This window comes from Oncorhynchus tshawytscha, linkage group LG21 (assembly GCF_018296145.1).
Source record: "Oncorhynchus tshawytscha isolate Ot180627B linkage group LG21, Otsh_v2.0, whole genome shotgun sequence".
NCBI lineage: Eukaryota > Metazoa > Chordata > Actinopteri > Salmoniformes > Salmonidae > Oncorhynchus > Oncorhynchus tshawytscha.
In genome coordinates this window covers 28,658,860-28,685,446 of record NC_056449.1, presented here as the reverse complement: position 1 = coordinate 28,685,446, position 26,587 = coordinate 28,658,860, and the positions used below count along the sequence as shown (strand labels likewise).

The 26,587-nt window shown below is 46.9% G+C and overlaps 1 protein-coding gene across 6 annotated transcripts in view; it reads right to left on the bottom strand.

The window, feature by feature from the left end:
* The window catches only part of LOC112236032 (glutamate receptor 1-like), a 137,207-nt gene that overhangs the window by 91,634 nt on the left and 18,986 nt on the right, over nucleotides 1–26,587 (bottom strand). For all 6 annotated transcript variants that reach the window (XR_006079579.1, XM_042303302.1, XM_042303303.1 and 3 more), the window contains exon 3: nucleotides 7,856–8,095. Coding sequence is in view for 5 of the 6 variants with exons in the window: in XM_042303302.1 (XP_042159236.1) it covers nucleotides 7,856–8,095 (240 nt within the window). In the remaining variant the exon portion in view is untranslated. The remainder of the gene's footprint in view (nucleotides 1–7,855; nucleotides 8,096–26,587) is intronic.

Below are 26,587 nucleotides of genomic sequence, written 5' to 3'. Positions count from 1 at the left end.
CCCTACTCCCTGAAATAGAACAAGGAGGTTGAATCGGAAACACAAATCTGAGTCTGCACACCATGAAAAGAACCCTCATAAGAACTAATTATGGAATATGGCCCTCAAAATAACTAATAATGGAATCTGGCCCTCAAAATAACTAATAACGGAATCTGGCCCTCAAAATAACTAATAACAGAATCTGGCCCTCATAAGAACTAATAACGGAATATGGCCCTCAAAATAACTAATAATGGAATCTGGCCCTCAAAATAACTAATAACAGAATCTGGCCCTCATAAGAACTAATAACGGAATCTGGCCCTCAAAATAACTAATAATGGAATCTGGCCCTCAAAATAACTAATAACGGAATCTGGCCCTCAAAATAACTAATAACGGAATCTGGCCCTCATAAGAACTAATAACGGAATCTGGCCCTCAAAAGAACTAATAACGGAATCTGGCCCTCATAAGAACTAATAACGGAATCTGGCCCTCAAAATAACGAATAACGGAATCTGGCCTCATAAGAACTAATAATGGAATCTGGCCCTCAAAATAACTAATAACAGAATCTGGCCCTCATAAGAACTAATAACGGAATCTGGCCCTCAAAATAACTAATAATGGAATCTGGCCCTCAAAATAACTAATAATGGAATCTGGCCCTCAAAATAACTAATAATGAAATCTGGCCCTCATGTGAACTAATAATGGAATCTGGCCCTCAAAAGAACTAATAATGGAATCTGGCCCTCATGTGAACTAATAATGGAATCTGGCCCTCATAAGAACTAATAATGGAATCTGGCCTTCAAAATAACTAATAATGGAATCTGGCCCTCATAAGAACTAATAATGGAATCTGGCCTTCAAAAGAACTAATAATGGAATCTGACCCTCATAAGAACTAATAATGGAATCTGGCCCTCATAAGAACTAATAATGGAATCTGGCCCTCATAAGAAGTAATTGGACTAACACATGGAGAGACCGACACGTGGGAGGAGAGAGAGACAGATCATTCTATTTATTTTTATTCACTAAAAAGGGCCATTTTGTGAATATTGTTTATGAGGGTGTTAATGGACGTGAACATTTCTTTTCACTGTTTCCAGGCATCTGAAAATAAAAAGAGACACACTGTAGAAGTTAACAGCTGATGCTCAGTAACACATCTACACAGATGTTATCCTGGGGAGAAAATAGTTTTAAAATCCCTGCGACTGCAGGAAAATGGCAACACTCAGAGATTTATCTTTATGTTCACTCTGTGCATACCAAATGGCACCCTATTCCCTTTATTGTGCACTATTGTAGGAAATAGAGTGCAATTTGGAAAGGAGACTTTCCAGTTAAAGCGCTTAAAAAAGTAATATTTATAAAGAGGAGTTGTAATATATATTCGACCATAAAGCTTTTGGGTTATGATGGAAGATGGTAATATGAAGAAGGATGTGCTCAAAATCAACAAAGATGCTGAAATGTGTGCAACAATAAATACCTGCATGAACACAATGACCCATGCAAGCATTCTCACACACACACACACACGCACGCACGCACGCACGCACGCACACACACACACACACACACACACACACACACACACACACACACACACACACACACACACACACACACACACACACACACACACCTGCATAAATGTATGGATACCTTAATCTCTCCCCCAGGCATTCAACTTTAATCCACATTCAGGCCTGCATAGCAATGGATGGTGACTCCCAGACCAGTGTACCAAAGAGAGAGCCCTGCTGGGGGACAAACACAGCCTGCTATAATCTACACTGACAAAGGTGCCTGTCTGTATACCTCTATTTAGCCTTGTGATAGGGAACAAAGTGCCATCGACAACAGCCTGAAGACACACAGCTGCACAGGCACACACATACACACACACACACAAACGCACACACACACGCATGCAAGCACACACACACACTATAACCGAACAAACACCAATTTTTCTTACAGGCTTAAAATAACCCTTTGGACAAGGCAGCTGGAGAATAGTATCCAGGCAACAGGAGGCAATATGGATGATGATATGGATTCCAGAACTCTCCATCCCATCGCTCAATTACACACGCACGCACACACACAAACACACACACACACACACACACATGCGTGCACACACACACGCCAACACACAAACAGCAGGGTTAATGGCAATGCAGTCCCTCTCTGGCCGATAAAGGGATCATGGGAGATAAAAAACATCACTGGGACATGCATGGCGCTCTAGCTATCATGGCTTCTATGAATCACAAGGATCAGTCCTCTGTGTGAAACCTCCTCTGTCACAGTCCTGTTGTGTGTCCAGACAGACTGACAGAGTGACAGTTTATCAAGGTCTCACAGTTGTCATTAAACTGGCTTTATTTCAGAGAGTGTAACATCACTCAGCAGTCACAGCACACACAAAGAGACATGCACGCACGCAAACAAGAATGCATACACACACAAATACATAAACACATAGGCATGCACACACACACTGCCAGCGTATGCAGAGTTTAGTGTAGCTTGACAGTTATGCTCTGAAACACACAACACCTGAGACAGATGGCACAGCATTATAGGTAGGCTACAGCTGATTGGCTGGGAGGGGAGTATGAGAGGAGGGGAGGGGAGGGGAGCTGAAAAGAGGGGAGAGACCGGGAGGAAAGGAGGGGAGGGGAGGTGAGAGACTGGGAGGAGAGGAGGGGAGAGGGGGAGGGAAGGTGAGAGACTGGGAGGAGAGGAGGGGAGAAACTGGTAGGAGAGGAGGGGAGAGACTGGGAAGAGAGGAGTGGAGAGACTGGGAGGAGAGGAGTGGAGAGATGGGGAGACATTTGGAGGAGAGGAGGGGAGATGAGGGGAGAGACTGGGAGGAGAGGAGGGGAGAGGAGGGCAGAGTCTGTGAGGAGAGAAGGGGAGAGACTGGGAGGAGTGGAGGGGAGAGGAGGGGAGAAACTGGGAGTAGAGGAGGGGAGAGACTGGGAGGAAAGGAGGGGAGAGAAGGGGAGAGACTGGGAGGAGTGGAGGGGAGAGGAGGGGAGAAACTGGGAGTAGAGGAGGGGAGATGAGGGGAGAGACTGGGAGGAGAGGAGTGGAGAGGAGGGTAGAAACTGGGAGTAGAGGAGGGGAGATGAGGGGAGAGACTGGGAGGAGAGGAGGGGAGAGGAGGGTAGAAACTGGGAGTAGAGGAGGGGAGATGAGGGGAGAGACTGAGAGGAGAGGAGGGGAGAGGAGGGTAGAAACTGGGAGTAGAGGAGGGGAGATGAGGGGAGAGACTGAGAGGAGAGGAGGGGAGATGAGGGGAGAGACTGGGAGGAGAGGAGGGGAGAGGAGGGGAGAGACTGGGAGGAGAGGAGGGGAGAGACTGGGAGGAGTGGAGGGGAGAGGAGGGGAGAAACTGGGAGTAGAGGAGGGGAGATGAGGGGAGAGAATGAAAGGAGTGGAGGGGAGAGGAGGGGAGAAACTGGGAGGAAAGGAGGGGAGAGAAGGGGAGAGACTGGGAGTAGAGGAGGGGAGAGACTGGGAGGAGAGGAGGGGAGAGGAGTGGGGGGAGAGGAGCGGAGAGACTGGGAGGATATGAGGGGAGAGGAGGCGAGAGACTGGGAGGAGAGGAGGGGAGAGACTGGGAGGAGAGAAGGGGAGAGACTAGGAGGAGAGGGGGAGAGACTGGGAGGAGAGGAGGGCAGAGACTGGGAGGAGAGGAGGGGGAGACTGGGAGGAGAGGAGGGGAGACTGGGAGGAGAGGAGGGGAGAGACTAGGAGGAGAGGAGGGGAGAGACTGGGAGGAGAGGAGGGGAGAGACTGGGTGTAGAGGAGGGGAGAAACTGGGAGGAGAGGAGGGGAGAGACTGGAAGGAGTGGAGGTGAGAAATTGGGAGGAGTGGAGGGGAGAGGAGGGGAGAGGAGGTGAGACTCTGGGGGAGAGGAGGGGAGATGAGGGGAGAGACTGGGAGGGGAGGAGGGGAGATACTGGGAGGAGAGAAGGGGAGAGGAGGTGAGAGACTGGGAGGAGGGGATGGGAGAGACTAGGAGGAGAGGATGTGAGAGACTGGGAGGAGAGGAGGGGAGAGACTGGGAGTAGAGGAGGGAGAGACTGGGAGGGGAGAGACTAGGAGGAGAGGAGGGGAGAGGCTAGGAAGAGAGGAGGGGAGAGACTAGGAGGAGAGGAGGGGAGAGACTGGGAGGAGAGGAGGGGAGAGACCGGGAGAAGGGCAGAGACTGGGAGGAGAGGAGGGGAGAGACTGGGAGGAGAGGAGGGGATAGACTGGGACGAGTGGAGGGGAGATGAGGGAGAAACTGTGTATAGGAGGGGTGAGACTGGGAGGAGAGAAGGGGAGAGACTGGGAGGAGAGAAGGGGAGAGACTAGGAGGAGAGGAGGGGAGAGACTGGGAGGAGAGAAGGGGAGAGACTAGGAGGAGAGGAGGGGGAGACTGGGAGGAGAGGAGGGGAGAGACTGGGAGGAGGGAGGAGGGGAGAGACTAGGAGGAGAGGAGGGGAGAGACTGGGAGGAGAGGAGGGGAGAGACTGGAAGGAGTGGAGGGGAGAAACTAGGAGGAGTGGAGGGAGAAGAGGGGAGGGAGGGGAGAGGAGGTGAGACTCTGGGGGAGAGGAGGGGAGATGAGGGGAGAGACTGGGAGGGGAGGAGGGGAGACACTGGGAGGAGAGAAGGGGAGAGGAGGTGAGAGACTGGGAGGAGGGGATGGGAGAGACTAGGAGGAGAGGATGTGAGAGACTGGGAGGAGAGGAGGGGAGAGACTGGGAGTAGAGGAGGGAGAGACTGGGAGGGGAGAGACTAGGAGGAGAGGAGGGGAGAGACTAGGAAGAGAGGAGGGGAGAGACTAGGAGGAGAGGAGGGGAGAGACTGGGAGGAGAGGAGGGGAGAGACTTGGAGTAGAGGAATGGAGAGACTAGGAGGGGAGGAGGGGAGAGACTAGGAGGAGAGGAGGGGAGAGACTAGGAGGAGAGGAGGGGAGACACCTGGTGTGGACAGGTGCGTCATTTTTTTTTTTTTTTTTTTTTTTGCACCGACAGAAAATGAAGCAGCTGAAACGTGTTTGCTTTCCTCTTGCTGACATACAAGTATGCTTTTCAAATACCCTTACAAAATGAGAGCTTTAGAGATATTCAACACTCTCCTACTCCTTGTGTGACAAATCATTGTGTCTGTGTGTCTTTGTGTGTGTTGTCTGTCCATGGGCAGGTGTTTCCTAGAGCCGTGGCTGAAAAGGCTTTTCACTGTGAAAGGACACAATGGCTACTCCTTACCCCTCCACTGTCACCATGGCAATCAGTGAATGACTAACTGTGGTTGGTATGACAACTGATGTCTTGCACAAGACAGGACCTGTGAGAGGTGTGTGTGTGTGTGCAGGAAGTATTTATTGTGTACGTGTTTACGTGTGCGCGTGCAACACTCACGCAGTAGTACATGTACGTGCGTAAGTACGTTTGTGTGTGTGTGTGTGTGTGTGTGTTCGTTCTCTAACGTGCAGATTTTACAGGCTCATGTTCCATTTCTAAAGCTATTCCTGACACTCACCTGGAACGTCATACCCTGTGCCCCAGCGATCCTACCAAACCTCCAGCAACTCCCCCGTATATTAGCCTGGATAATCAGCTGAAAATCACTCTGTTTCACTACCGTGTCACTTGGTCTCCTTGACAACCTTGACAAACCAGCCAGTGGTTGTGTTTTACAGTATTGTCGTGGTCCTCTGTAGCTCAGTTGGTAGAGCATGGCGCTTGCAATGCCAGGATAGACGGTTTGATTCCCGGGACCACCAGTACGTGAAAGAATGTGTGACTGTAAGTGTCTGCTACAGTGCATTAGGAAAGTATTTAGACCCCTTGATATTTTGTTACGTTACAGCCTTATTCTAAAATAGATTAAAATGTTTTTTCCCTCATCAGTCTACACACAAAACCCCATAATGACAATGACATTTTAGCAAATATACACACTACCGTTCAAAAGCTTGGGGTCATTTAGAAATGTCCTTGTTTTTGAAGGAAATGTTCATTTTTTGTCCATTAAAATAACATCAAAATTATCAGAAATGTTAATGTTGTAAATGACTATTGTAGCTGGAAACAGAGCAGATTTTTTATGGAATATCTACATAGGCATACAGAGGCCCATTATCAGCAACCATCACTCCTGTATTCTCGTTGTGTTAGCTAATCCATATAATTTTAAAAGGCTAATTGATCATTAGAAAACCCTTTTGCAATCATGTTAGCACAGCTGAAAACTGTTATTCTGATTATAAAAGCAATAAAACTGGCCTTCTTTAGACTAGTTGAGTATCTGGACCATCAGCATTTGTGGGTTTGATTACAGGCTCAAAATGGCCAGAAACAAATAACTTTCTTCTGAAACTCGTCAGTCTATTCTTGTTCTGAGAAATTAAGGCTATTCCATGCGAGAAATTGCCAAGAAATTGAAGATCAAAACACCAGTCTCAATGTCAACAGTGAAGAGGCGACTCTGGGATGCTGGACTTTTAGGCAGAGTTGCAAAGAAAAAGCCATATCTCACACTGGCCAATAAAAAATAATTAATAATAAAATAATTATAATTAAGATGGGCAAAAGAACAGAGACACTGGGCAGAGGAACTCTGCCTAGAAGGCCAGCATCCCGAAGTCGCCTCTTCACTGTTGATGTTGAGACTGGTGTTTTGTGGGTACTATTTAATGTTCTGTGAAGGGAGTAGTGCACAGCGTTGTACGAGATCTTCAGTTTCTTGGCAATTTCTCGCATGGAATAGCCTTTATTTCTCAGAACAAGAATAGACTGACGAGTTTCAGAAGAAAGTCTTTGTTTCTGGCCAATTTGAGGTCGTTGTTATTGCCACTGAAAAACATCCCCACAGCATGATGCTGCCCCCACCATGCGTCACCGTAGGGATTTCCTCCAGACATGATGCTTCACATTCAGGCCAAGGAGAATCTTGTTTCTCATGGTCTGTGAGAGTCCTTTAGGTGCCTTTTGGCAAACTCCAAGCGGCTGTCATTTGCATTTTACTGAGCAGTGGCTTCCGTCTGGCCACTCTACCATAGAGGCCTGATTGGTGGAGTGCTGCAGAGATGGTTGTCCTTCTGGAAGGTTCTCCCATCTACACAGAGGAACTGTGGAGCTCTGTCAGGGTGACCATCGGTTTCTTGGGAACCACCCTGACCAAGGCCCTTCTCCCCAGATTTCCCAGTTTGCCTGCTTCCATATAAGAATGATGGAAGCCACTGTGTTTAGAAATTTGTTGATACCCTTCCCCAGATCTGTGCCTAGACACGATCCTGTCTCGGAGCTCTGCGGAGAATTCCTTTGACCTCATGGCTTGGATGATCAATGGAAACATGATGCACCTGAGCTTAATTTCAAGTCTCGAGGGTCAGAATAATTATATAAATCATGTATTTCCGTGTTTTTTTTTATTTTTATAAATTTGCACACATTTTTTAAAACCTGTTTTTTTCTGGGTATTGTGTTTAGATTGATGAGTGGGGAAAAAAACATCTAATCAATTTTAGAATAAGGCTATATCGTAACAAAATATTGAAAAAGTCAAGGGGTCTGAATACTTACTGAATGCACTGTAAATTGAACATGTTCCGTGTTGTCTTATATTTGTGCATCATTGTGAAGTTGATAAAGTCTTTTCACACTATAGGGCCGACCAGAACCGTACTGAGCAGGCAATTATATTTTATTTTACATTGTGCTTTTGAGCATGGTCCCAGCAATTATGTTGGAAGAATAACCAGGCCGACCCAGTACAGCTATTCTTTCACATGCAGACACTATTCAGAGAACACATCATTTGACCTTTGACCCCTTTACTCACCAGAATCTGAGCTGTACATGTAGACAAACTTGGTCCATCCGTAGTGGTCTATGACCCCCACCAGAGTGTCCTGTAGCTCGGGTCTCAGCTGGATCACAAACTGGTTGGCCGTCTCGATGGGGAAGGAAGGCGTGACGAAACACACGTGTAGCGCCCCGCAGAACGACATCAGCATGTTGACCGTCTTCCTGTCGTAGAGGCCAATGATAGCATAGACACCTTTAGAGAACTGGGAACAGACTGGGGGCAAGGAGAGTGGGAAGACGCAGGGAGAGAGAGGGAGGGGGAAAGGGAGGGAGAGTGGGATAGAGAGTGGGAAGACGGAGAGAGAGAGGAAGGGGAGAGGGGAGAGGGAGGAAAGGAGAGAGGGAGAGAGAAGAAGAAGGGTGGGGAGAGGAAGAGGGGCGGGGGAGCAGAAGAGGGGGAGGGGGAGAAAAGAGATGACATTGTTGACTTTCTGGCATTTGGGTTCACATTCTGAAGACCTGTCGATTGAAAACATAATGTTACATTGTGAGATAAATTCTGCACAGATTAGGGTAACTGTACATTTTAAGTACCATGATAGACTGTCTATATGTAGCATGATGGAATTTATGTTTATTGTGAGAAGTGGAAGATGGAGGGATAGACAGAGGTGGAAAAGAAGGGTGAGAAATGGACATGAGAGGTTAATCAATGCATCCTCTGGGTCCCACTGACATATCACTGACAGCAGTACTCATGATTCCTATGTCACATACTTTTCTCTCTTTTTTGTCTCTCTCTCTCTCTTTCTCTCTCTCTCTCTCTTTCTCTCACTCTCTCTCTCTCTCTCTCTCTCTCTATCTCTCTATCTATCTCTCTCTCTATTTCTCTCTCTCTCTCTCCTGCTGCCTTGTTCTCTCTCTCTCTTCTCTCTCTAACCCTCTCATTCCCTGGTCTGCCACTGTCTCCCGTTGAGCCAAAATGGCCTCCATCTGTTTTGATCCTGTTACCTTCATTTTCGCTCTTACTCTCTTTTCACTGCACTACGACACATATCTCTTCCTCTCTTTTCACTGCACTACGACACATATCTCTTCCTCTCTTTTCACTGCACTACAACACATATCTCTTCCTCTCTTTTCACTGCACTACAACACATATCTCTTCCTCTCTTTTCACTGCACTACAACACATATCTCTTCCTCTCTTTTCACTGCACGACAAGCCATATCTCCTACTCTCTTTTCACTGCACCACAACACATAACTCTTCCTCTCTTTTCACTGCACTACAACACATCTCTTCCTCTCTTTCCTCACTGCACCACAACACATATCTCTTCCTCTCTTTTCACTGCACTACAACACATATCTCTTCCTCTCTTTTCACTTTTCACTGCACCACAACACATAACTCTTCCTCTCTTTTCACTGCACTACAACACATCTCTTCCTCTCTTTTCACTGCACCACAACACATAACTCTTTCCTCTCTTTTCACTGCACCACAACACATAACTCTTCCTCTCTTTCCTCACTGCACTACAACACATCTCTTCCTCTCTTTTCACTGCACTACAACACATCTTCCTCTTTTCACTTTTTCACTGCACTACAACACATCTCTATCTCTCTTTTCACTGCACTACAACAATCTCATTCTCTTCCTCTCTTTTCACTGCACTACAACACATCTCTTCCTCTCTTTTCACTGCACCACAACACATAACTCTTCCTCTCTTTTCACTGCACCACAACACATAACTCTTCCTCTCTTTTCACTGCACTACAACACATCTCTTCCTCTCTTTTCACTGCACTACAACACATCTCTTCCTCTCTTTTCACTGCACTACAACACATCTCTTCCTCTCTTTTCACTGCACTACAACACATCTCTTCCTCTCTTTTCACTGCACCACAACACATAACTCTTCCTCTCTTTTCACTGCACCACAACACATAACTCTTCCTCTCTTTTCACTGCACTACAACACATCTCTTCCTCTCTTTTCACTGCACCACAACACATCTCTTCCTCTCTTTTCACTGCACCACAACACATCTCTTCCTCTCTTTTCACTGCACCACAACACATCTCTTCCTCTCTTTTCACTGCACCACAACACATTCTCTTCTCTTCCTCTTTTTCACTGCACCACAACACATCTCTTCCTCTCTTTTCACTGCACCACAACACATCTCTTCCTCTCTTTTCACTGCACTACAACACATAACTCTTCCTCTGCTTTTTCACTGCACCACAACACTGCACCACAACATCTCTTCCTCTCTTTTCACTGCACTACAACACATCCTCTCTTTTCACTGCACCACAACACATCTTCTTCCTCTCTTTTCACTGCACTACAACACATAACTCTTCCTCTCTTTTCACTGCACCACAACACATCTCTTCCTCTCTTTTCACTGCACTACAACACATCTCTTCCTCTCTTTTCACTGCACCACAACACATCTCTTCCTCTCTTTTCACTGCACCACAACACATCTCTTCCTCTCTTTTCACTGCACTACAACACATCTCTATCTCTGCTCTCTGCTCTGGCAGTGTGCTGCTCTCTTTTCCCTCTCAGGTCTGGTCTGCTCTGGCATTTGCTGGTCTGGGGCTGGGTTATTTTCTGCTACGTCTTGTCTGTGGGTGGTCCAGGCCTCATGTTTCTCTGTATTCACCCAACAGATTGAGTCTCCAGCATGTTCAGCCTGTTCAAAGCACAGGGCCAGATTACAGTGAGGGGAGGGGCAGAGGGGAGGAAGGGGAGGGGCCGAGGGAAGGGAGGGGAGGGGCCGAGGGGAGGGCGGGAGGGAGGGCGGGAGGGAGGGAGGGAGGGAGGGCGGGAGGGCGGGGGAGGGGGAGGGAGGGAGGGAGGGAGGGAGGGAGGGAGGGAGGGAGGGAGGGAGGGAGGGAGGGAGGGAGGGAGGGAGGGAGGGAGGGAGGGAGGGAGGGAGGGAGGGAGGGAGGGAGGGAGGGAGGGAGGGAGGGAGGAGGGAGGGGAGAGAGACAAATACAGTCACTGCCCAATAGGCCTGCCCCACCACAGAAAAACAGCATTCTCCAGGCCACGTGTGTGTGTGTGTTGTGTGTGTGTGTGTGTGTGTGTGTGTGTGTGTGTGTGTGTGTGTGTGTGTGTGTGTGTTGTGTGTGTGTGTGTGTGTGTGTGTGTGTGTGTGTTTTTTGTGTGTGTGTGTGTGTGTGTCTTTCATATGTATGGTGACTCACCCTACGTAGAGCGCTCCCTGAAATAGACTAGCCTACTTGCACCTCGCCAATCAGGAATTGTACAATTGTAACAGACGACTCCCATGGTCACCCTCTGAAAAAGTACACCAGTACACGTGATACTCTGCTATTAATTCCCACTCTCTTGTAAATTTTAGAAAGCAAGATTACGGCACCCCCACCTCTACTGAAAACCAATGGAAACCTTGATTTCAGCATTTAACCATTCACACTCTTCAGCTCTTCTGGCATGATGACCTGAAACCCCTGGTATGATAAGTAATCCTTATTCATATGATCAGTGGTCTTCTGCCTGAGTCTGCTGCTCCAGTTATAGGGATTAGAGACAGCAGCACCAGTACAGTACATAACCATTAGAGACAGCAGGACGAGTACAGTACCAAACACTTAGAGACAGCAGGACCAGTACAGTACCAACCCTTAGAGACAGCAGGACCAATACAGTACCAAACCATTAGAGACAACAGGACCAATACAGTACCAAACCCTTAGAGACAGCAGGACCAATACAGTACCAAACCCTTAGAGACAGCAGGACCAATACAGTACCAAACCCTTAGAGACAGCAGCACCAGTACAGTACCAAACCCTTAGAGACAGCAGCACCAGTACAGTACCAAACCCTTAGAGACAGCAGGACCAGTACAGTACCAAACCATTAGAGACAGCAGGACCAACACAGTTACCAAACCCTTAGAGACAGCAGCACCAATACAGTACCAAACCCTTAGAGACAGCAGCACCAGTACAGTACTAAACCCTTAGAGACAGCAGGACCAATACAGTACCAAACCCTTAGAGACAGCAGGACCAATACAGTACCAAACCCTTAGAGACAGCAGGACCAATACAGTACCAAACCCTTAGAGACAGCAGCACCAGTACAGTACCAAACCCTTAGAGACAGCAGGAACAGTACAGTACCAAACCCTTAGAGACAGCAGGACCAATACAGTACCAAACCCTTAGAGACAGCAGGACCAATACAGTACCAAACCCTTAGAGACAGCAGGACCAATACAGTACCAAACCCTTAGAGACAGCAGGACCAATACAGTACAAACCCTTAGAGACAGCAGCACCAGGACTAGTATCGTACCACACCCTTCTCCTCCCTCATTACCCAGTGTTCCTCTGACAGGGAGAACACTGCTAAGTGTCAGAGCAGGCCCTGGCTGTGTGTATGTCCTGTTAGTGTAACTCTGGGTGGAGGATGACAGGAAGGGTCAGAGACTCAGAGACCCACACAGTTACTAAAGACCCTTAACATCTGTCTACTCTGTCTGGCACACGCTCCTCTCCTCTCCTCTCCTCGATCATCCACTCCCCTCCACTCGTTTTGTCTCCTCTTCTCCACCTCTCAATCATCCTCCTCTCCTCTCCTCTGCCCTCCTCTCCTCTCCTCTCCTTTCCTCACCTCTCCTCTGCCCTCCTCTCATCCCTCTCCTCTCCTCTACTCTACGCTCCTCCCTCTGCCTCTCCTCTCTCTCTCTCCTCCTCACCTCTCCTCTGCCCTCCCTCCTCACCTCCTCTCCTCTACTCTACTCTGCCCTCCTCTCATCCCCTCCTCTCCTCTGCTCTGCTCTCCTCTCCTCTCCTCTCCTCTCCTCTCCTATCCTCTCCTATCCTCTTCTCTCCTTTACTCTACTCTCCTCTCTGCTCCTCTCCTCTGCCCTCCTCTCCTCACCTCTCCTCTGCCTTCCTCTTTTCTCCTCTCCTTTTGTTCCACCTCTCAGTCCCTGCTGAGGATAGTTCTACACCCCATGAGGTCTTTCATCTTTTGTATGGTAAAGCATGCTGATAGAGGATAATCTGTGTCAATGGAGATGATTACCATAGAATCCTAAAGTACGGAATACAGAGCGTTGGGAATGACTGTTTATACCTTAGAACCCAAAGATCAGTGAGAATACTGTATTATACCATAGAACCAGAAGAAACGTGGAAGAAAAAGTTCACAGTTCTCCCCTCCAGAAGTGAAAAGTGGAGTGTTTTACCATAGTAGAGTAAAGAGAACAATGGAGTATTATAGCATAGTAGAGTAAAGAGAACAGTGGAGGATTAAACCATAGTAGAGTAAAGAGAACAGTGGAGTATTATAGCATAGTAGAATAAAGAGAACAGTGGAGTATTATAGCATAGTAGAGTAAAGAGAACAGTGGAGTATTATAACACAGAGTAAAGAGAACAGTGGAGGATTAAACCATAGTAGAGTAAAGAGAACAGTGGAGTATTATACCATAGTAGATTAAAGAGAACAGTGGAGTGGTATACCATAGTAGAGTAAAGAGAACAGTGGAGTGGTATACCATAGTAGAGTAAAGAGAACAGTGGAGTGGTATACCATAGTAGAGTAAAGAGAACAGTGGAGTGGTATACCATAGTAGAGTAAAGAGAACAGTGGAGTGGTATACCATAGTAGAGTAAAGAGAACAGTGGAGTAGTATACCATAGATTAAAGAGAACAGTGGAGTGGTATACCATAGTAGAGTAAAGAGAACAGTGGAGTGGTATACCATAGTAGAGTAAAGAGAACAGTGGAGTGGTATACCATAGATTAAAGAGAACAGTGGAGTGGTATACCATAGATTAAAGAGAACAGTGGAGTGGTATACCATAGAGTAAAGAGAACAGTGGAGTGGTATACCATAGATTAAAGAGAACAGTGGAGTGGTATACCATAGTAGAGTAAAGAGAACAGTGGAGTGGTATACCATAGTAGATTAAAGAGAACAGTGGAGTGTTATACCATAGAGTAAAGAGAACAGTGGAGTGTTATACCATAGATGAACAGTGGAGTGGTATACAGTGAGAGAACAGTGGAGTTATACCATAGTAGAGTAAAGAGAACAGTGGAGTGGTATACCATAGATAAAGAGAACAGTGGAGTGGTATACCATAGATTAAAGAGAACAGTGGAGTGTTATACCATAGATAGAACAGTGGAGAACCAGTGGAGAACAGTGGAGTTATACCATAGATAAAGAGAACAGTGGAGTGGTATACCAAGAGAACAGTGGAGTGGTATACCATAGATTAAAGAGAACAGTGGAGTGTTATACCATAGAGTAAAGAGAACAGTGGAGTGTTATACCATAGATGAAAGAGAACAGTGGAGTGGTATACCATAGATTAAAGAGAACAGTGGAGTGTTATACCATAGAGAAAGAGAACAGTAAAGAGGAGTGGTATACCATAGAGTGTTATACCATAGAGTAAAGAGAACAGTGGAGTGGTATACCATAGTAGAGTAAAGAGAACAGTGGAGTGTTATACCATAGATGAAAGAGAACAGTGGAGTGGTATACCATAGATTAAAGAGAACAGTGGAGTGTTATATCATAGAGTAAAGAGAACAGTGGAGTGGTATACCATAGATTAAAGAGAACAGTGGAGTGTTATACCATAGATGAAAGAGAACAGTGGAGTGGTATACCATAGAGTAAAGAGAACAGTGGAGTGGTATACCATAGATTAAAGAGAACAGTGGAGTGTTATACCATAGATTAAAGAGAACAGTGGAGTGTTAACCATAGAGAACAGTGGAGTGTTATACCATAGATGGAGTGGTAACCATAGTAGAAAGAAAGAAACAGAGAACAGTGGAGTGTTATACCATAGATTAAAGAGAACAGTGGAGTGTTATACCATAGAGAATAAAGAGAACAGTGGAGTGTTATACCATAGAGTAAAGAGAACAGTGGAGTGGTATACCATAGATTAAAGAGAACAGTGGAGTGGAGTATTATACCATAGAGTAAAGAGAACAGTGGAGTGGTATACCATAGATTAAAGAGAACAGTGGAGTGTTATACCATAGAGTAAAGAGAACAGTGGAGTGTTATACCATAGATGAAAGAGAACAGTGGAGTGTTATACCATAGAGTAAAGAGAACAGAGAACAGTGGAGTGTTATACCATAGATGAAAGAGAACAGTGGAGTGTTATACCATAGATAGAGAACAGTAAAGAGAGAACAGTGGAGTGGTATACCATAGATTAAAGAGAACAGTGGAGTGGTATACCATAGTAGATTAAAGAGAACAGTGGAGTGGTATACCATAGAGTAAAGAGAACAGTGGAGGACAGTGGAGGATTAAACCATAGTAGAGTAAAGAGAACAGTGGAGGATTAAACCACAGTAGAGTAAAGAGAACAGTGGAGGATTAAACCATAGTAGAATAAAGAGAACAATGGAGTGTTATACCATAGTAGAGTAAAGAGAACAGTGGAGTGGTATACCATAGATTAAAGAGAACAGTGGAGTGTTATACCATAGAGTAAAGAGAACAGTGGAGTGGTATACCATAGATGAAAGAGAACAGTGGAGTGGTATACCATAGATTAAAGAGAACAGTGGAGTGTTTTACCATAGAGTAAAGAGAACAGTGGAGTGGTATACCATAGATTAAAGAGAACAGTGGAGTGGTATACCATAGATTAAAGAGAACAGCGGAGTACATTATTATCATTATTATTTTTATTATTAAATATTATTATTAGTAGTAGTATTATAATTATTATAATTATTATTATTATAGGGTGTAGACTCTTTTCTCTCAGCCGTTCTCCCATATCACCTCTCTGGATCTTGTCGTGGCAGAATCAGAATCCTTTAGGTAACATTGATAAATAAGATGTTTTATTAATTTTTAGAAGTATGCTTATGTGGGAAAAAAGTTACTTGGGGCCCAGAGAGGGGAGAAGTCGGGTCTTATCTGTGAATGTGTCTAACTATTCCTAAACCATGTGAAGGGATGGTGTGATTAATGGGGAACCAGTTAGGTTGGCTCCACAATGTCTGTGTGCCACACACTCCTCTCTGTTAGCTTGTCCAGGAGGGGTTGTATTTTTATGGGAGTATCTAGAAATTGACAATTGATATATACCATTGGAAGGGGTAATGTCGAGGTCCTAAGTGGTACCAAGAACGAGATAGGAGCTTCGGTTTAGGAGACCAAACTGAACGATAATTTATAGCTAATGCCCAGCTAATGCTATAAATTATGGGATACTCTTTTTTCTGGTAAAAGGTTCTTTGTATAATGTTCCTAAGATCTGTTATTCGTCATGTGAGTTTTGATGGGTGTGTCTTGGCTATAAATGATACTAAGGACTGTTTTGTAAGCACTCTCAGAGAATTCATTTATAGACACTGAATGGATCTGAGAGTCACAGGACTATGGTGAAGCTCATATAATTAAAGATGGACTTTATGATAACTCTGACTTGTGTGTGGTTTGCTCTCTCATGATTTGGCAATACAGGAAATGTCCACGACAGTCTACTCCCCATACCGTTGTTTGGTCCTCTATATGCTTGGTACAGACCTATTTCCTGACCACATGGCGTCACGAGAGGTTCCAACAACACAATCAGTACCGTAACCATACTACCGTGTCTGTGCTGTGGTCTGCATACCCATATACACCAATACATCTTAGTCATGCCTGAAAACACGTACTAACAGAACACTCCCCCACTCCAGGGACTTGCGTGCCATTACTCTCCACACGTACTGAAAGCTCAGACCGCTCTGGGAATTCCACTGCAACAGGAGCTTTGCTCCAACGGGAGCGACGGAGCTGAGTTCTAGGTTCTAGGCCAGCCTTACATAATGGGTAAAGTCACCCCATTAGGGAAGATACATGTTAACAGATGTCTGCATCCCAAATTACACCCCTTTCCCTTGATGGTAAACTACTATTGTCCAGAGCCCTATCGAGGCCCTATGGGCTCTGGTCAACAGTAGTGCACTAAATAGGGAATAGGGTACCATTTGGTAAAGATGTATACAGATCACTAGAGAATAGGATATGGGAATAATGGTTTACTGTATAGGTTACTTCTGTTCTGTTTCTGTCAAGACACAAGTCACGCTCTCTCAATGCAGGCTGGATGCTGTGGTATCTTTAATCATATATGTTAATGGTATATAACCAATATTTTATCTCATCTGTCATAGGGACTGTGTTTTTGTGTGAGTGTGTTCTTGAGTGTGTGTGTGTGTTTGTGAAAATGTGTTTCAGTAGCCTTTATAAAGTCAATGGTCTATATCTCTGTGTGTCTGTGGCTGGTAGCCTTTATAAAGTCCATGGTCTGTATGTCTGTGTTTCTGTGGCTGGTAACCTTTACAGAGTCCATGGTCTGTATCTCTGTGTTTCTGTGGCTGGTAACCTTTATAAAGTCCATGGTCTGTATGTCTGTGTTTCTGTGGCTGGTAACCTTTACAGAGTCCATGGTCTGTATGTCTGTGTTTCTGTGGCTGGACCTTTACAGAGTCCATGGTCTGTATGTCTGTGTTTCTGTGGCTGGTAACCTTTACAGAGTCCATGGTCTGTATCTCTGTGTTTCTGTGGCTGGTAACCTTTACAAAGTCCATGGTCTGTATCTCTGTGTTTCTGTGGCTGGTAACCTTTACAGAGTCCATGGTCTGTATCTCTGTGTTTCTGTGGCTTGTAACCTTTACAAAGTCCATGGTCTGTATCTCTGTGTTTTTGTGGCTGGTAACCTTTACAAAGTCCATGGTCTGTATCTCTGTGTTTCTGTGGCTGGTAGCCTTTATAAAGTCCATGGTCTGTATGTCTGTGTTTCTGTGGCTGGTGACCTTTACAGAGTCCATGGTCTGTATCTCTGTGTTTCTGTGGCTTGTAACCTTTACAAAGTCCATGGTCTGTATCTCTGTGTTTTTGTGGCTGGTAACCTTTACAAAGTCCATGGTCTGTATCTCTGTGTTTCTGTGGCTGGTAGCCTTTATAAAGTCCATGGTCTGTATCTCTGTGTTTCTGTGTCTGGTAGCAAACCACATCCAGATCAATACAGTATAATCATGAGGTGCAACATTGAACAGCTAAAATCCAGAGGAAACCCTTTCAGCTGGAGTTTATCCACAGAGTTTATTCACGTCTCCTAGCCCCCACACAGCCTTAGTACGAACAATCAAGCTTGCTGGATGTGTGTAAAACAGCCAATGTCACCTCTGAACCACAGGACCAATGCTATTTTACAGAAGCCAAAGGCACGCAATAGGGATGTTTCTCCCTTGTATTTTCCTTGAAAGAGGGAACACACACACACACACACACAAAAGGCATATGCTTTAAAATATATTCATCATAGCTGCATTAACGCACGAAGAACTATGTTAATTTATGTCTTATACATGAATAGCCTAGACGAGCACTGATTTAACTTGCTAAATGAGCATGTCCAAAGCAGTGTCACATAATGAGGCTAGATATTGTTTTACATATGATTCATTATGGTAGTTGTGTTTCATGTCTAGACTCATGTATCTGTGTATAGGCTAGCTGCATTGTGTGTGTGTGTGTGTGTGTGTGTGTGTGTGTGTGTGTGTGTGTGTGTGTGTGTGTGTGTGTGTGTGTGTGTGTGTGTGTGTAATAAAAATGTGTCAGCTAGCTGCAGTGATCCAATGACAACATGGGCAGAGAATCTTTACAGTCGCATCTCAACACCAGAAGGGTTAAAGGTCACATAATAAGCTTTACAGAGGGATATATACATGTTTGTCTCTGTACAAATGACCTGTCCCTAGCTTACGTACACACACACACACACACACACACACACACACACACACACACACACACACACACACACACACACACACACACACACACACACACACACACACATACACACATACACACACACACACACACACACACACACACACACACACACACACACACACACACACACACACACACACACACACACACACACACACACACACACATACACACACACACACACACACACACACACACACACACACACACACACACACACACACATACACACACACACACACACATACACACACACACACACACACACATACACACACACACACACACACACACACACACACACACACACACACACATACACACACACACACACACACACACACACACACACACACACACACACACACACACACACACACACACACATACACACACACACACACACACACACACATACACACACACACACACACATACACACACACACACACACACACACATACACACACACACACACACACACATACACACACACACACACACACACACACACATACACACACACACACACACACACACACACATACACACACACACACACACACACACACACACATACACACACACACACACACACACACACATACACACACACACACACACACACACACACACACACACACACACATACACACACACACACACACACACACACATACACACACACACACACACACATACACACACACACACACACACACACACACACACACACACACACACACACACATACACACACACACACACACACATACACACACACACACACACACACACACTTCCCCGTTTGTCACAACTGAGCATTCTGTAGTTCCCCTGATTCTGTTGTTGTTCTGATAATCCTCTGTGATTAGATCCCTCACACCAGTCGTCAATAACATTTGCAGCAGCTACTCTTCCTACGGTCCAGCAAAATGAAGGCAGTTATACAATTTTAAAAACATTACAATACATTCATTACAGAAATCACAACACACTAAGTGTGCCCTCAGGCGCATACTCCATTTCCACATATCTACAACGCAAAATCCATGTGTACGTGTGTTATCATGTGTGTGTATGCCTATGTTTGTGTTACTTCACAGTCCATGTACTCATGGCTCTACGTAGTACTGTGCACCTTCCATAGTCTGTTCCGGACTTGGGGACTGTGAAGAGACCTCTGGTGGCATGTCTTGTGGGGTATGCATGGGTGTCCAAGCTGTGTGCTAGTATTTTAAAAGACAGCTCGGTACCTTCAGCTTGTCAACACCTCTTACAAAAACACGTAATGAGGAATCTCTCTTCCACTTTGAGCCGTGAGAGTTTGACATGCATGTCATTAATGTTAGCTCTCTGTGTACTTTTAAGGGCCAGCCGTGCTGCCCTGTTCTGAGCCAACTGCAATTCTCCCAAGTCCCTCTTTGTGGCACCTGAACACACTACTGAACAGTAGTCCAGGTGGGACAAAACCAGGGCCTGTAGGCCTTGTTGACAGTTGTTAAGAAGTCAGAACAGCGCTTTATTATGGACAGACTTCTCCCAAGCTAAACTAATATAGTATCAATATGTTTTGACCATGATATTTCACAACCCAGGGTTACTCCAAGCAGTTTAGTCACCTCAACTTGCTCAATTTCCACATTAGTCAATATCGAGATTTAGTTGAGGTTTAAGGTTTAGTGAATGATTTGTATTTAGGACTAACCTATTCCTTGCTACCCATTCCAAAACTAACTACAGCTCTTTGTTAAGTGTTGCAGTCATTTCATTTCAGTCATTTCAGTAGCTGTAGTAGCTGACTGTAGCTGTGTATAGTGTTGAGTCATCCGCATACATAGACACACTGGCCTTACTCAAAGCCAGTGGCATGTCGTTAGTAATGATTGAAAAAAGCAAGGGCCCTAAACAGCTGCCCTGGGGAATTCCTGCTTCTACCTGGATTATGTTTGAGTGGCTTCCATTAAAGAACACCCTCTGTGTTCTGTTAGACATTTAACTCTTTGTCCACAACATAGCAAGGGGTGTAAAGCCATAACACATACAAGTTTACAGCAGCAGACTATGATCAATAATGTCAAAAGCTTCACTTAAGTCTAACAAGACAACCCCCACAATCATTTTATCATCAATTTCTCAGCCAATCATCAGTCATTTGTGTAACTGCCGTACTTGTTGAGTGTCCTTACATACATGCGTGCTGAAAGTCTGTTGTCAATTCTCTTTTTTTCTGTGAAATAGCATTGTATCTGGTCGAACACAATTTTTTCCAGAACTTTAATAAGGGTTGGTAACAGGCTGATTGGTCGGCTATTTGAGCCAGTAAAGGGGGGTTTACTATTCTTGGGAAGTGGAATGACTTCATAATAACATATAAACATTGTCACACATACACACACATGCAAGCAACCACACACCCCATGCCTGCATTTGAATAATCCCTCAGGTGGTTGGTGGTAGAGGCAGGAGGATCTCTCTATCTCCCTTCCTCCTCCTAATAATTTCTCTCACTCTCTGCCTCACTCTGTGACACACACTGCGCTCTATCTGTCCGTCTCAGTCTCAGCCTGTTAGCACGAGGAGCAGGAAGCTGAGCTGTAGTGCTGCGCTTGCGTGTGTGTGTGTGTGTGTGTGTGTGTGTGTGTGTGTGTGTGTGTGTGTGTGTGTGTGTGTGTGTGTGTGTGTGTGTGTGTCAAATGTGTATGTAAAGTGAGTGTATCAAAATGTGTGTGTGTGTGTGTGTGAGCTGTGTGTGAGCTGTATCTAAAGTGTGTATCTAAAGTGTGTATCTAAAGGAGCTGTGTTCTGTGTGTGTGTGTGTATCTAAAGTGTATCTAAAGGAGCAGTATCTAAAGTGTATCAAAATAAATAAAAACTGTATCTAAAGGAGCTGTATCTAAAGGAGCTGTATCTAAAGGAGCTGTATCTAAAGGAGCAAAAGGAGCATCCAAAGCTGTATCATCAAAGGAGCTGTATCTAAAAAAGCAGTATCAAAATGAGCTGTATCTAAAGGAGCAGTATCAAAATGAGCTGTATGTAAAGGAGCAGTATCAAAATGAGCTGTATCTAAAGGAGCAGTATCAAAATGAGCTGTATCTAATGGAGCAGTATCTAAAGGAGCAGTATCTAAAGGAGCTGTTTCTAAAGGAGCTGTATCTAAAGGAGCTGTTTCTAAAGGAGCAGTATCTAAAGGAGCAGTATCTAAAGGAGCTATATCTAAAGGAGCAGTATCTAAAGGAGCTGTATCTAAAGGAGCTGTATCTAAAGGAGCAGTATCTAAAGGAGCTGTATCTAAAGGAGCAGTATCTAAAGGAGCAGTATCTAAAGGAGCTGTATCTAAAGGAGCTGTATCTAAAGGAGCTGTATCTAAAGGAGCTGTATCTAAAGGAGCTGTATCTAAAGGAGCTGTATCTAAAGGAGCTGTATCTAAAGGAGCAGTATCTAAAGGAGCTGTATCTAAAGGAGCTGTATCTAAAGGAGCTGTATCTAAAGGAGCTGTATCTAAAGGAGCTGTATCTAAAGGAGCTGTATCTAAAGGAGCTGTATCTAAAGGAGCTGTATCAAAATGAGCTGTATCTAAAGGAGCTGTATCTAAAGGAGCAGTATCTAAAGGAGCTGTATCTAAAGGAGCTGTATCTAAAGGAGCTGTATCTAAAGGAGCTGTATCTAAAGGAGCTGTATCTAAAGGAGCTGTATCTAAAGGAGCAGTATCTAAAGGAGCTGTATCTAAAGGAGCTGATACACAACACAGAAGAGGAGGAGAGTCTTTTGCAGAAACATAACATTACATGAAACAGTCTGGTCCAAGAAATGTGACAAGACGGCTGTATTGAAGCTCTTGTTTTTCTGTATGGGGGCGGTACTACTTGGCCTCGCTGCCTGCCCGCCTCTCTGTCCTCCTTCCCTGCCTGCCTGACTCTCTGTCCTCCTTACCCACCTGCCTGACTCTCTGTCCTCCTTCCCTCCATCCCTGCCTGCCTGCCCGCCACTCTGTCCTCCTTCCCCGCCTGCCCGCCACTCTGTCCTCCTTCCCCGCCTGCCCGCCTCTCTGTCCTCCTTCCCCGCCTGCCTGACTCTCTGTCCTCCTTCCCCGCCTGCTGAACTCTCTGTTCTCCTTCCCTCCATCCCTGCCTGCCTGCCAGCCTCTCTGTCCTCCTTCCCCGCCTGCCTGACTCTCTGTCCTCCTTCCCCGCCTGACTCTCTGTCCTCCTTCCCTCCATCCCTGCCTGCCTGCCCGCCACTCTGTCCTCCTTCCCCGCCTGCCCGCCTCTCTGTCCTCCTTCCCCGCTTGCCCGCCACTCTGTCCTCCTTCCCCGCCTGCCCGCCTCTCTGTCCTCCTTCCCCGCCTGCCTGACTCTCTGTCCTCCTTCCCCGCCTGCTGAACTCTCTGTTCTCCTTCCCTCCATCCCTGCCTGCCTGCCCGCCTCTCTGTCCTCCTTCCCCGCCTGCCTGACTCTCTGTCCTCCTTCCCCGCCTGCCTGACTCTCTGTCCTCCTTCCCTCCATCCCTGCCTGCCTGCCCGCCACTCTGTCCTCCTTCCCCGCCTGCCCGCCACTCTGTCTTCCTTCCCCGCCTGCCTGACTCTCTGTCCTCCTTCCCCGCCTGCCCGCCACTCTGTCCTCCTTCCCCGCCTGCCTGACTCTCTGTCCTCCTTCCCCGCCTGCCCGCCTCTCTGTCCTCCTTCCCCGCCTGCCTGCCACTCTGTCCTCCTTCCCCGCCTGCCCACCTCTCTGTCCTCCTTCCCCACCTGCCTGACTCTCTGTCCTCCTTCCCCGCCTGCCTGACTCTCTGTCCTCCTTCCCGCCATCCCTGCCTGATTGCCCGCCACTCTGTCCTCCTTCCCCGCCTGCCTGACTCTCTGTCCTCCTTCCCCGCCTGCCTGACTCTCTGTCCTCCTTCCCGCCATCCCTGGCTGCCTGCCCTCCACTCTGTCCTCCTTCCCTGCCTGCCTGACTCTCTGTCACCCTTCCCTGCCTGCCTGCCCGCCTCTCTGTCCTCCTACCCTGCCTACCTGCATGACTCTCTGCCTGGGCGCCCAGGCCCCCCACGCACCCATGTACCCCTTGGAGAGAATCTCTCCGGAGAGACTCGCTCAGCCTCACTGTTCCCTGGTAAACACTGCATAAAGCTTTTAGAGCAAGGACACTCGAGGAAGATTTACCACTGAGCGGCTTTAAAAGAGCAATATAACACTGCTTATACCTCTACTGCTCCCTCTGTGAGTTGGAGAGAGATGTGGGTGGGGGGAGAGAAGGAGAGAGGGAGAGAGGGAGAGAGAAATAGAAAGAAAAGGGAGGCAGAGATAAATGACAGACAGAGATGCAGAGACAGAGAGACAGAGAGACAGAGAGACGGATACACAGGAGAACACATAGCGATATATCCAGACACTCCAAACAGTTTTCAGATCAGGGCATCTGGGAACAGGATAAGACATAGAGATATAGCCAGCGACTCCGAACAGGTTTCAGATCAGGGCATCTGGGACCAGAACAGAAGAGAGATCACAGCTGCTGACCAACTAACGGCCCTCAGATTAATGTCAAGGAGCTAAAGGACCCCCATGGGATTACATTCTGCCAGGCTGTTACATTCTAGGCCTGCACAGTACTGGTAGAAGCAGTCACTCTAGAGTGAGACACAAAGAGACACAGAGAGACAGAGGCATTAGCCTGCATTAGAGAGAGGGAGAGAGAGAGGTAGAGAGAGAGGGGGAGAGAGAGAGAGGGGTGGAGAGAGAGCGAGAGAGGGGTAGAAAGAGGTAGAGAGAGAGAGGGGGTAGAAAGAGGTAGAGCGATAGGGGTAGAGGGAGAGAGAGGGGGAGAGAGAGAGAGAGAGGGGGTAGAAAGAGGTAGAGAGATAGAGAGAGGGGTAGAGGGAGAGAGGGGGAGAGGGGTAGAACGAGGTAGAGAGATAGAGAGAAAGAGAGAGAGAGAGAGGGGAGAGGGAAGGGTAGAGGAGAGAGGGGGAGAGGGGTAGAACGAGGTAGAGAGAGAGAGAGAGAGAGAGAGAGAGGGGAGAAAGAGGGGTAGAAAGAGGTAGAGAGAGAGAGGGGGTAGAAAGAGGTAGAGCGATAGAGAGATAGAGAGATAGAGAGAGGGGTAGAGGGAGAGAGTGAGAGAAGGAGAGAGAGGGGGAGAGAGTGAGAGAGGGGTAGAAAAGGTAGAGAGAGAGAGGGGGATAGAGAGAGAGAGGGGGGGGGAGAGAGAGGCAGGTAGAAAGAGGTAGAGCGATAGAGAGATAGAGAGATAGAGAGATAGAGAGAGGGGTAGAGGGAGAGAGTGAGAGAGGGAGAGAGAGAGGGGGAGAGAGAGACAGGTAGAAAGAGGTAGAGAGATAGTAGAGAGGGGTAGAGGGAGAGAGTGAGAGAGGGAGAGAGAGGGGGAGAGGGGTAGAAAGAGGTAGAGAGATAGAGAGAGGGGTAGAGGGAGAGAGTGAGAGAGGGAGAGAGGGGGAGAGGGGTAGAATGAGGTAGAGAGATAGAGAGAGAGAGAGAGGAGAGAGAGGGGGGAGGGGGAGGGGTAGAGGGAGAGAGTGAGAGGGGGAGAGGGGTAGAAAGAGGTAGAGAGATAGAGAGAGGGGTAGAGGGAGAGAGAGGGGGAGAGAGAGAGAGAGGGGTAGAAAGAGGTAGCGAGATAGAGAGAAAGAGAGACAGAGAGAGAGAGAGAGAGAGAGGGGAGAGGGAGGGGTAGAGGGAGAGAGGGGGAGAGGGGTAGAACGAGGTAGAGAGATAGAGAGAAAGAGAGACAGAGAGAGAGAGAGAGAGAGAGGGGGAGAGGGAGGGGTAGAGGGAGAGAGTGAGAGGGGGGAGAGGTAGAGGGAGAGCGAGAGAGAGAGAGAGAGAGAGGGGGGGGGAGAGAGAGGTAGAGAGAGAGAGAGAGAGGGGGGAGAGGTAGAGAGAGAGAGAGAGGGGGAGAGGTAGAGAGAGAGGGAGAGAGAGGGGTAGAGGGAGAGAGTGAGATAGAGAGAGGGATAGAGTGAGAGAGGGATAGAGTGAGAGAGGGAGAGAGAGAGAGAGAGAGAGAGAGAGAGAGAGAGAGACTGTTGGGAACAAAGGAAGCCGATGTCAGCCTAGCTGTAGAATGTCATGGACTACACAGCTCTTTCTCTCTCTCTCTCTCCCCTTCTGCCAACTGCTCTGGTCCTGTCTTTTTTTCTCCTCCTTTGTTCTATCTCTCTAGCCCTCTAGCTCGTATTCTCTTTTTCTCTGTCATTCTATCATCCTGTCTCTCATAAACTCCCTCCCTCCCTCTCTCTCCCACAGTGATAAAACAATGGCGTTTCAACACCTAATTAGTCCGGTAATTGAAGGTGTGAGACGAGGCAAGGCGAGATGCTCCTCCCTCCCTTCCCCTCCATCTCTCTGCCTCCATCTCGCTCCCTTTCTCCCCCTTCCTCCCTTCCTCCATCTCTCTGCCTCCATCTCGCTCCTTTCTCCCCCTTCCCTCCCTTCCCCTCCATCTCTCTGCCTCCATCTCTATCCCTCTCTCGCTGTACTTCTGTCTCTCCTTCCCCTCCCTGTCCTGCTGTCTCTCCCTCTCCTGCCACCTGTCTGTCTGTGAAACTGTCTGTTAGTGCAACAACCTGCCATCTCTCTTGATGATCTCTGTGGGGTGCTAAACAAACGCTTACCTGGGCAACCGATCAGAACCTGGCTCACCCCACACACACAGACTCACACAGACTCACGCACACAGGCAAGCACACACACACACGCACACACACACACACACACACACACATAGGCACGCAAACACACAAGCACGTGTACACACATACAGACCTGTCAGGAGGTGCACACACCAATTAGGCCTTTGTAATGATCCCTCCATCTGGACATTATAACAAACAGGTGTGGAAGGATGAACCTTCTCTATCCATCTCCAGGAGAAAAGAGAGGAGGAGATGGAGA